Raw genomic sequence first — 12153 nt, 5'->3', positions numbered from 1 at the left:
GCACCCAAAGCGTCCTGTTATGCAACAACTGACCTACTAACATACATTCAGAGACTCTGGGCGAGAAGGAGAGAGAGAGAGAGAGAGAGAGAGCGAGAGGAGGAAATGAGGAGAAAAATAGAGTGAGGGAGGAATTGGAGCAGCGTGACGTTAGGAGCGCACCACAACAAGGATCCGCTCCAGACTCTCGCATCTACCTGCGCACACAGAGCACAGCACAGCAGAGCTGCTGTTTTTGGAAGTGAGAGAAAGAGAGATAGAAACACAGAGAGAGCTGACGACATATGGGAAAAAGCGGATTGTGACTGAAGCAGGACGCTTTCCCTCACTGGATTCTGTTATTTAATGCGAAAACGGTAAGTTTTCATTTATAAATTACAAAAAAAAGCGTATTCCTATATTTATGTGTCTGTATATTTTAATTTTATTTTTTTTTAATTATTATTATTTTTTGTCTGGGTTTGTTTTTGATGCTTGGGTGCGTCTGCCTCCGTATCTGGGCGGAGTGGGTGGCTTGTTGCTGAGATTCCTATGTTTTTCTTTTTTGGGGGGGGGGGATGGAAACGCATTCATGGAGGTGAATGCCGATAACCAGGCACGGTCAACGCACCACGCCGCGATGTTATGGTGTTGTAATGCAGTGCGCCTTCACGGCCCGCTTTTCCTCGTAGGAAACGCCTGCTTTTGTTTTGTCATATAACTAACCTACAGAGGTGTGAATGGGAATAGGTCAAAATCATTATTAAAAAGTTGCGCCAAGTATTATTTTTTATTATCTATGAATAGAATCCAAAGCGAGTCTTAAATGTCAGGTTCAAATGTTTGCGAGAAGTGCGTGGAGCCGTGGCTCAAAGCCGGATTTATGGTTCTGCGTTAAATCGACGGCATAGGGTCGACTGCACGGTGTGCGTCGCCGCGTACCCTACGCCGTAGCCTCTGCGTCGGTGTAACGCGGGACCATAAATCAACCTTTACCCTACATACAATCGCTGTCTTGTGGGTTAGTAGGCTAGAGAGAAAAAAAAAAGGAGAGAGAGAAAAAAAACTGCAGGCAGTGAGGACACACTTCTGCGCGTCACGTGTAGCAGCTCTTTGTAAAGGTTAACGCGGCTGTGCAGTCTCCGGTTAACCCTACACAGGGCGTTGGGTCCAAGTGCGCGCAACACCGACCCCGCTTTTATTTCCGACCTCTGAGTCCCGGAGTCCCGGATCCCTTAGCGGCTGAAGGAGAAGCGAATCCCCGCAGGCTGCCGGATAGGTGAGGGTTCGGATGCAACTCCCTGGGCAATTTATGATCGGGGTACGCGTTGTGTTTTTTTTGGAGACACGGGTGAATTTCATGGCACAGTTGGAGGCGCCGCGCATGACTGAGGATCCGATGAAATATGCATGAACACGATTTGTCAGACAGTGTAACAAAGGAGGCTGCATGGCGGGGTTACATATTTCTGCCCATGTGCTGCTCAGCCCGGACATATATTTATGACTTGGCGGACCTGCATGTATACCTGTCCGAAGAGGTGCGCCGGGACAATAGTCTGCACCGTGACCTCAAAGTGAACTTCATGCGGGGAGAAATCCTGTTGGCTGGAAGTCCGGCATTGTTTAACATCATTAATTACAAGCCTTGTATTTTTAAGTGTGGAAGAGAACAAGCAGGTCTGGCCATCTATGTCCACACAGAATTGTAGCTGTCCTCCATCAAACTGCACGTGGGCACTTAGAAGTGGCATAAATTTAACTCAAGTTTAGATTGATATAAGAAATAGAGACAATTAATTTTTTGTTAATCAAAACATCAGAACGCCCTTGTCTTCATAAGTGGCCTTTTTTTTGCACATTTTCAGTCTTGAGTGTGCTCCGTCTGGAGGGGACAGAGATTGGAGATTGCATAATGAATGAATTGGATAATCAAAATGGATTAAAGAAGGGCGCAGATTATGCAATCAGTGGAAAGCCGCGGTCTGCTGCTATGCAGCGCTGCGCGCTGGTGCGCGCCTGCTGCCAGTTGGTTGGCGGACGCGCCGGGTCTCGGTGCCAGCTCCGAATGTAGGTCACATCGGTCCTGGGGGAGGGAGGGGGAGAGGGGGGAGAGGGGGGGAGAGGTGCACAGCCGCCGCTGACTGGAAAGAGCAGAATCTGAACACTACCGAAATAAATCCTCGCCAGGCCACAACAAAGAGCCCGGCACTGGCCGGACAGGAACAGCAGACTGGCACCGGCATTTGAGCCGCGCGGCGCAAATGAATGAATGGCGTCCAAATGTGTCACTTTGGTTTGGGAATGAGTTTCCAAATGAGACAGATAACTGATCTGTGTGAATGAAGGTCAGATTAAATCAATGTGTAATGGTGCACTTGAACTAAGTAAAAAAATGTGTGAGGGTTATTCATGGTCACAGTTTCCATTCTGTCCTACTTTGGTGCTCCTTGACTTCGTCGGGGTTTCCTGGCACATGTAGGACGGGGGGAAGAAAGATGAGGGCCTGGCTTTGTTATCGTTCTGTGGTTTTTGGAGCCAGCAGAAAAGCCGAGTTACAGCATTTAGTAGGCCAGGGGATCCCATGTGACTGGCGCAACACATGGAGCGAGTCACTCCGCCGTTTCCTTTTTTTGAGAAACGGCCTGTGCGCTCTTGGAGCAGGGATCCGGCTGGGGTCGGTCTCCGCCTCGCCTCGTTGACTTTCTCCCCCAGATCTTTCACCCCCACCCCCCTGACATCTTTTTTTCCTGGGAAGTCTGCTTCCAGACTCTGATTTCATGAAGGCGCACCCCGCCCATGACCCCCCACCACATGCCCTACTGTTGGGAGAGGGGTGTCATCATTCTCCTTGTCTGTGAAGGATGCGCCCCCCCCCCCTCTCCATGCCAGACCTGCTCTCATTTCCTGACGCACGTGTAGGTCGTTATTTGAACTCTGTGTCCAAAGCTCATTTCCACATTTAGAGTCCTGCGGCGTGGACCCTGCAGCCCTGTGTCGGAATGCAGCTCGGGAGTCTTTTACCGTGCTATCATTCCACAAGTGCCGCAGGGACCTGGCGATGACATGTGAAGTCTCAACGCATTCTTCCCTGATCGCAAAGGAAAAAAAAAAAAAAAAGCCTGCACATGGCTTTCCGGCTTTATTTGTCTCCAGAACATAAAAATGTAAATAAACGCCAGTGCAAAGACAGGGAGAGTATGTGAAACCTAGACCACAATACTTTATTCTAGTGATTGACATGTTTTTTTAGGTTAAATAATAAAGGCGTCAATTAGGGAAAGGAGAAAATCCGAGCGACGTGCGCAGCGTGATCTCTGCTGAGACTAATAGAACACCAGAGGTCATTACCGTGTCCCCTTCACCCAGGAGAGAGATATGAAACATGCGCACTGGCTGACGTCAATTAACCCTCCCGTTGTCAGGGAACGTTGTTTCTGCGCCATCTGCTCTGGAGCGCAGAATCAGATCCAGGTGGGATCCGTGCAGACCCCTCTGGTTGCTATGGGTGACACATCAATGTAATACCAACACTGTCCCTGTTGCCACACCGATGAGACACGGAAAACTGCATCCAATGTCCTCCCTCTACCATCCTCTTCTTTGTTTTGGCGCTCCTTCATCGATCCGCGCCTCCTCTTTGTCTGCGCTCCACGTGCTTTGCACATTTGTCGATATTCTCTCTAATTCGCCGCACTTCCCTCTGGTTTTTTTATTTTTTTATCGCCCCTTATCGTCCCTGGTTTCCTTCTCTCCTTCTGCTGCTTTGCATCCCCGTCACACAAGCTGACCCACATTTTCAGGGACGCCTACAATGGAGGAAGCGAGACTTGTGTTTACGGAACGCGGCCGGTTCCCTGGTTTCTGGGTCAGTGGGACAGACGGAAAAATCTCTCCCTCCCTCCCCGTTCAGCCTCTCCCGTGCACCACTGGCACATGTCTGAAGCCCCTGGAAAAGGTTTAGTGTTTAGGATAAATGTATTACTCTTTCTAGCTTTAATTCTTAACTTTTGTTCAATTGATAATAAATTAATTGGATAATCAAAATGGATTAAAGAAGGGTGAATGTTATGCAATCAGTGGAAACCCATATTCTGCTGCTATTATTTATATATATATATATATATATATATATATATATATATATATATATATATATATATATATATATATATATATATACAGGTATATATATTTCCCAGTGTTGTATCTGTGGAAGAGGTGGAGAAAAATTGGCGTCAACACCTTGACACATCAGGAGATCATACATTCAGGCAGTGTAGATGCTGAGTAACAAACATTTACACAACCTGCTGACAAAATGTGGTTACGTTCGCTGAATTTTCGTGAAAAACAAAAGAAAGAAAAAAAAACACATTTATTCAAGATGAATCAGGAAGTGAAGAAAATCCCCTAAAATAGCAACAACAACTCTTCCAGGACTGTTTGAGGGCTCAGAGGTTACAGCGATCCATTACATTGTGGCCCAGTTTTCAGTTAGGGAGAAAATGGCATTGTGAGCATTATACCAGCCATTGATAATTCCCCTCTGGGTATACTGGATATGTTGATAAGATGCTGCTGTGTGGCCGGCGGGGACGGCTTATCATACCGTCCAAAGTCTGGTGCCAAAACAAGAGGAATCACTGGGAAGGATCCCATCCACGTTTTATGGTTTTGACCTAAATTCTGTAACAGTACGGTACTTTATTGGAAAAGACACACCCGTTCAGCTCGCAGGTTGGAACTCGCAGCGTCTGAGCCCTGCGGTATCCGTCACCATCGTCTGAGCGTCTTCCCAGCACCTTCTAGTTTCCCCCGACTGAAACCTTCATGGTGGTTCCTGCCATTTCTCCACCTTCCTTCTTTCAAGGGGCCCTTGACCTATATTTATCCGCACCCCACCTACCCAGCTGTCCCCCCCCCTCCACACCTCCAAAGCTCTCTCCAGAGTCTCAGCTTCTTTATCCTTGACCTGCATTAGCAGATGCCTTTGTCTGTCTTATCAGCTCACTCTGCATCATTGATCTGGCATTGAGTTGTTGTGGTGGAGAATGCTGCTACATTCTTTCGCGGGTGAATGCTTGTTGGGGGAGTGGGGATGTGGCAGCGTATGGGCGTAGTTTGAGGAAAACCAATCTCTCACATGGTTTTCTTTAATGAATTTATTGAAATGCTTGGAAATTCTTCGCCGGGATCCCCCCCCAGCGACGTTACCGAGCCAGCCGTGGCTCCGTCTGACTCAAATACTCATCCAGCAAAGGAAAAAGAAAAGCGCTAATCCTTCCAAATTCAGTTTCCATGCTCCCAGCGTGGCTCAGACTGATGCCGTTTCTGTGGTGGCATATTCTTTTAATTCCACGGTGCAGTACGTACCCACCAGCCACTTGAAAGTAACCTGGTAATAATAGAAAATAATAAAAATCGGTGAGTGTGTGTGCAGTTTATAATTAGCCGGCGTCTGCGTCGCCCCCCGGCTGTCTAAAACTGAGCTGAGATTTTTCCAACACGTCTCGCAGATGGCTTTTTAAGTCCCGGGTGATGAGATGAAATAGGGTTGGGCGGCCTTGCAATGAACCCATTGTCCGCGTTACATCACAAAAGCCAACATCAACACGCCGGGCGAGGAGTCAGGGGTCACGGGCCGCAGACGGATCAGATCAATAGCAGGGCCAGAAGGTCAGACGCCGAGGTCTCACAACCATTCAGCGGTTGCCAGTGGTGACGACGTAAATAAAGGCCAGACATGCCATAACAGCAGAGGGAAGCTGCGCACGCTAAAACGTCCATCTTTGATCAGTATGCATACTCAAAAAAAACGAAAAAAGAGAATATTTTTAAGAGTAACATTAAAGGAAAAGTTGTAAGTCTGATATGAAAGTGAAAAATGGAGTCCATGTGGATTAACACTTCTCTCCTTTCTTTTTTTAAATCTCCGCAGCCTTTCATCTTGCAGTGAGCTGCAGAAGAATCACGGAGACGGAGTAAAGCTCCCCGAGAGACCGACACGCTGAGGTAGACGGCCCGACCTACATCCGGCTGTTGGTGTGCAGACCGAGGACACTCCTCCGCCAGCTAAACCTTGAACATCTGACAAAAGCAAGAATACAAAGCGAAACGGGAGGACTGATCTGATCCACTCAGGGTCTGTTGGAGTCTGAGCAAAGAACCCTGCAAGTGGATAAATGAGGGTTGCAAATCCGGAGCTTCAGTTCTTTGTGTCTTATTTGGACACTTGAGTCCCCTCCCCGTGTAACCACACAGGCGCAGCGCTTTCATCACGACCTCAACTTTCCAACCTGGCTACCGCGACACCAGAATGGAAAATCTGAATTCAGCACTCTCTTCCTCAGGGAATGACTTAAACATTGACAATTTCGACAGTTACGAGACTGAGTCTCTGTCCTCTCACCCGGGGACGACCCCTCGCATGGGCCGTCTCATCAAACCCAAGCCCAACTCTTCCTGCCGGCGGAAGCGGGAGTTCATCTCCGACGAGAAGAAGGACGCCTCCTACTGGGAGAAGCGCCGCAAGAACAACGAAGCGGCCAAGCGCTCCCGGGAGAAGCGGCGGCTCAATGACATGGTTTTAGAAAACCGCGTAATAGCACTGAATGATGAGAATGTGAGGCTCAAGACGGAGCTGCTCCAGCTGAAACTGCGCTTTGGCCTCATCAGCACAGCGTCCTACATCGAGAAGAGCCAACAGATCGGTGTGGGTAAGAGCACAGGAAGTGGGAGCTCCTCCTCCTCCTCCTCTGCCCAGTACTACTCCAGTAGCTCTCAGGTGATGATGAACTCTGATTCCTCTGAAACGGAGGGCCGCAGCGAGGGCCACAGGCAGCTGGTGAAGTATTCCCCGCGCGGCTCCCTCTCCGACATGTCCGACGGCTCGTCCAGGGACAGCCCGGACCCCATGCCCTTCGAGATCAAGCAGGAAGGCGACAGGCTGGAGATGGACAGGCTGGAGATGGACATCGTCAACGGCACCACCACGCAGATTATGTTCAACATCCGCAGCGGCGTGGCCCCCTTACCCACGCACCACCATATTCAGGAGATGGATGCGGTGTATCACAGCCAGAAGCAGCAGCAGCAGCAGCAGCAGCAGCAGCAGCACTCCCTCCTCCAACCACAACCCCATCAGGAGTCTGTTACCTCCATCAAGGCTAATCCCCACCCTGCCCAGAGGAGTGTCATCCTCTACGGCTCCAGCAGCACTTCCTATCCGGTAGATAACGCGTCCAGGCCTCAGGAAGCGGAGCTCCAGGCCGCCTCCAAACAGAGCGGCGAGAGCGGCCAGACCTGTGTCAGCCAAGCGCCGCAGTCCATCAGCGAGAGCTCGTCAGAGAGTCTGGCCGAGGTGACCAGGCAACTGGACAGGAAGACGTTAGACTCCCCTCCGTACGAGCTGTCGGACGGATGCGACGACGACGCCAAAGAGAGACAGATGTACCGAGTGTGCCAGCTTTCCCAGCACCAGCGCGAGCAGGAGCAGCAGCAGCAGCACCAGCGGGAGAGCGACTCTCCTGCAGAGTTCCTCAGCGAGCAAGTGGAGGGAGTCAGCCACTCCCATCTGTACCATCACCTCTCACAGCTTCATCATTCATACCTCAGCACACAAGACGAGGAGCCCCCCGTGCTCAGCTACGAAGGCGGGCCAAGAACTGATGCTTATTACCGAAGCCAGTCCACCTCTTACAGCAAGGACACGACTTCTAGCGAGGGCGACAAAGATGTCTCCACGGACGAAGAGGAATCCCCCTCTTTGTCCTGCTCGGACATGGGCGGCTCCCAGAACCAGCATCTGTCCAGCGTTCTCCACCCGGCCTCCTCCATGTCCCAGTACTCCGGCTGCCCGCAGGGCCAGGGCTGGGATCCTCAGGGGGAGGTGCGGGGGACGGCACTGCCCCACAAACTGAGACTCAAACACAGAGCCATGAGCACGGGGAGCAGCGGCGGCAGCAGCGGCGGCAACTGCTCCGGCCAGGAGTCCCCGACTTCCCCTCCGTCTGCGACGCCGCCTCCCTTCCCCCAGCACCCGTACCTGTCCCTCCCGATCACACAGAACATTTCACGGGAGAGCCCGAGCACGGTCTGCAGACAGGAGGTGTCGGGGGTCGGGGCAAGGACGGTAAGCACGAAAAAAGACAATGGTGGACGACGAATCAAGAGGCGAGATTAGGTGAAATTCACTTAAGAACTTAAGGACACAACGTCTCCTCTAAGAACTACCCTACCGCCATGCCTTCGCCCTACAACAGACTGTCCTCCTCAAGCCCCGGGCGCAGGGCTGGACGTATCGTAGGACTGTATCATACGTGTATATATTGTACAGTTTTGTCATTTCGTACATCCTCTCCATACTTACAGAAGCACTTTTGTTTATGTGATGAGAGGAGGGATGGAACGCCAGGTTTTTTATACTTTTGTCATTCAACACAGTACAAGAGAGTGCGTCAGTGAAAGAAAGCACATTTTGATAATTCAGAAAAAGGAATGTAGAAGTAATTTGGTACATATCCAGCTGTAGATATGGCTCTCTGCCTTAACTAAAAATCAAATGCAAACGTAAACCGGGGACTGCCCCTCGACCAAAGAAGCACCAATACTACCAACACTACACACATTGAGTTCCATACCTCTTCCCAGACCCTACCTCTCCCAGCCCGTACTCTCCCCCGCCATCTTTTTCATGACAAAAATTCACCATCATCTTTATTTTTCAAGGACTTGTTTTGTATATAACTGTGATATATGTATCTACTATAAACATATATTTTGGAAAGAAGTTTGGATACAAATTCAACAAAACTCCACTTCCCTGCAGTTATGTAGCAATCTGCCGTTGCTACAGAACCCATTAAAACGAAAACGTCTCTCTTGATTGTTAATATTTGGTATTGTTTTGTTAATTGGTACCCTGTTTACACAGAAACGGTCGTCCACTTTGGACTGCCAGCAGCACTGAATGGAGAACGCGTTGTCTGTTCCCTGAGGCCGTTGGTCTCATTAAAAACGTTTGGATTTATAAACCTTTAACAAGCCTTTAAATATTTGGTGGAATTCACCAGCTGCAGGCTGTGAGCCTCGAGTTTATTTGAGCTTTATCAATCACCCTGTGTCGTTGTTACCATTCAGTAGTTCAATGTATTTATTTCCCTACCCTTTAACTTACCCATCCTTGTATAAAAAGAAGATGATGATGAAGAAAAAAAAAAGGCCCAAGGGAACATAGATGGGGAATGTGTACAGACCTTTTTCAGTACGTGTTGCAGCCTGGAGGGTCAACTTTCATGTTGTCATGGGATGTTTGGGATGAATGTAGTCCCATTTATGTACACACACTACAGTGCACTGAGTTCACGAGGGGTTTTCATGCGTGAAGGCCGAGGCAAGGAGCCCTGCATAGCTACTGTTTATCTTCATTTCAGTGAAACCTGGTTTTTGTAGTGTGACCAAACATGAGGAATTGGATATTTGAGTTTAAACACAGCAAATTTGCCGACCCTCCAACAGGAGCCGGAGGTAAACTTCTTAATCCCGAGCTTCCCTTGTTTCTCACGTGCCTTCATTTTTGCTTTTCATGGGTCATTCATCCCTTTTTCTCATAGTAGTCGATGAATTGCCTTCACTGGATTATAGTTTTAATGTCTACGTACCATTATCTGGCTTTTTGGTGCTTGTGTATAAATGTAAAGTTTCACAAACACTGTAATGTTTATTTTTCATTGTTTTATATGTTCTTTTTTAGTCTAGATGATGTTTTGTTTTCCTCTATGCTGTGTCTTTTCTCCCACTGACTGTGATGACATATATTAGCCTCATTCCCGCGTCCCCCTCTCCCCACCTTCTCAGTGTGTATTAATCGGAAATATTTGTGGTTTTTCTGATGGTTTTTGAAAATGGAAAAGAAAAAAAAAAACACAAAAAAAAAAACTGTCAATGATGGTGTGCTGTTCAGAGGTGGGTGGTGGTTGGTCTGGTTGCTCATTGCCATCGCTTCCTTTTGACATGAATATGTATGTAAAGACACTAATGTTCATTGTGGAAGATTGGAGCAAGGAAAATAAAGAAAAAAACCAACATAACATGTTGGTCTGAACATATCAAGAAATATCCTGTTTTGAGTCTCTCTTTTTAGTCCCTTGGTGTTTGTTTGCTCGTGTGCAGTTAAATCAGATTACTAAGCAACCGTTTAGTCCACGATGGGGAGCATCAGTCTGTCCACGACATGCTGCCTTTAAAACGGTGTCATTACGCTAATTTTTGCTAATGTCATTTTAATCTCTGGCACCTTCAGAGCAGCTTTGCACCCAGCCTGTAATTAGAGTACTTCAGAAACACGCCAGGCTTCAGCGTTTCCTGATTGGTCAGATTCCTGGAGCCTACAGTAAATGCTCACGAACACGGCTCCTGTTGCCAGACTGTGAACAATAAATGCTTTACCTAAAGGACGAACCAAAACGATTGCAGACAGATGTCTTTGTTCAATAAGTAGCGCACTCGTTATCTGCTTTTGTGTAACCTTACTAATGATCTTCTTTCATATCATAATCCATAAAAACATATCTTTTTAGATACCTGTATCAGCAGGAGGGAACTGTGTTATCACACGAAGTCAGAAAACACATGCAGCCAAGAAATAGAGACATTAATGATGCTGCTTCCAAACCTACTTTTGACTGCTTAACAGAGCTGGGTAGAGTAGCCAAAAATTGTACTCAAGTAAAAGTACTGTTACTTCGGAATAATATGACTCAAGTAGAAGTAAAAAGTAGTCATCCAAATAATTACTTGAGTAAAAGTAAAAAAGTACTTGGTGAAAAAACTACTCAAGTACTGAGTAACTGTTGAGTAACGTCTGATTTATGTTTTTAACACAACCATTCAAACAGACAAAAGTACAAAATAATCATCTTCAGGCAAATTAAATCAATAAAATACATTAAAATTAATAAAAAATAGATAGCTTAAATTAAAATAATCTTAAAGTAAATTCAAGTACTTTAATAAATAATAAAATAACAGAATAAAAAAATTAATTAAGCACAAGTAGCACAAAATTTCCAGCCTTTGTACTTTTCTTTTTTAACCAGGCAGAACTAGAACAAGCCCATGAACTCATAGAAACTCTGTGTGTGTTTGAGTCTGTGTAAATGTGACAAAACATGCAGAAACAAACATTTTTCCCAAAGAATCACCAGTGATGTCATGAGATTGACGCGTACGTGGATAAAAGGGATAAAAGAAAAGTAACAGCTCAACGTAGCCTAATGTAGCGGAGTAAGAGGAACAGTTTCTCCTTCACAAATCTACTCAAGTAAAAGTAAAAGGTATAGTGATTCAAAACTACTCCTAAAAGTACAACATTTCCCAAAACTTACTCAAGTAAATGTAACAGAGTAAATGTAACTCGTTACTATCCAACTCTGCTGCTTAACCTCCAATAATCGTGGATATGTTGGTGCGAAGATCAGCTGAAATATGAAAATACAACCTTGAACTGGGCTCTGTTCAGTAAACAGCTTTCTGTAAAGTGTCACAAACATTAACAAACTGCTTCCAACAATGGGCCTAGAAGCCTAGCAAGGAGTACTAGCCCACTGGGATGAAATCAAGCCTGATCCCTGTACTTTCACTCTCAATGACCCCAGGCTCTTGCTCTTGTGGACATGCGCTGCTTGGATGCAATAACTGTACAATCTCTGCCCCACATGACATAAAAAAGAGGCAATATTAGAAAAACTCTCCCGCAGGAAGTGTTTTCAGGCCATCACTTCTCTGAAAACTGAATATTTGGTACATAGGAGTCCTACAACAAATGTTTGCCTTATTTTTGGGCCATAATTCATCATAAAACACTATAAATATGTCCATCGTATCATTTGAGATGGTGATCTATAACCGTTATGCCAAAGCCACTGATAAGTTAACACAATATCCGCCAATGAAGCACATTTACGTGCAACAGAGCTTTTGGTTTTTCCTGGAAACTCATGTTTTCAAGAAGATATACCCTTGTATGGCGGTCCCGTTGGGTAACTATAACCGTCTTTTGGCATCAGAGTCTAATCAGCAACAGAGAAACTCAGCGGTGGCATACTGACACACTTTTACGCGTATGGGAAAACTCCCTCGGCAAGCTTGTCTGATGTAACACTGGCCTACTTT

At 46.8% G+C, this 12153-nt stretch overlaps 1 protein-coding gene and 1 pseudogene across 2 annotated transcripts; both read left to right on the top strand.

Moving 5' to 3' along the window:
- LOC133421573 (nucleolar protein 58-like) overlaps positions 1 to 12153 on the top strand; it is a 254014-nt pseudogene that overhangs the window by 209420 nt on the left and 32441 nt on the right.
- Positions 60 to 10096, top strand: LOC133421653 (nuclear factor interleukin-3-regulated protein-like). 2 transcript variants are annotated; one of them, XM_061711343.1, is made up of 2 exons: positions 60 to 356; positions 5921 to 10096. In XM_061711343.1, exon 2 carries the CDS (start codon positions 6299 to 6301, stop codon positions 8162 to 8164), a length of 1866 nt encoding a protein of 621 aa, XP_061567327.1. In that variant the 5' UTR covers positions 60 to 356; positions 5921 to 6298; the 3' UTR covers positions 8165 to 10096. The 2 variants fall into 2 exon arrangements, with proteins under 2 accessions (XP_061567327.1, XP_061567328.1); XM_061711344.1 differs by lacking the exon at positions 60 to 356 and adding an exon at positions 1105 to 1258.

The sequence above is a fragment of the Cololabis saira genome, chromosome 21 (genome assembly GCF_033807715.1).
Source record: "Cololabis saira isolate AMF1-May2022 chromosome 21, fColSai1.1, whole genome shotgun sequence".
NCBI lineage: Eukaryota > Metazoa > Chordata > Actinopteri > Beloniformes > Belonidae > Cololabis > Cololabis saira.
The sequence above is the reverse complement of the archived record's forward strand: the minus strand, read 5'-3'. Positions and strand labels throughout refer to the sequence as shown.

Bases quoted from the DNA above. Each gene is read 5' to 3' on its own strand.
- LOC133421653 (XM_061711343.1), top strand. From the start codon at position 6,299: ATGGAAAATCTGAATTCAGCACTCTCTTCCTCAGGGAATGACTTAAAC.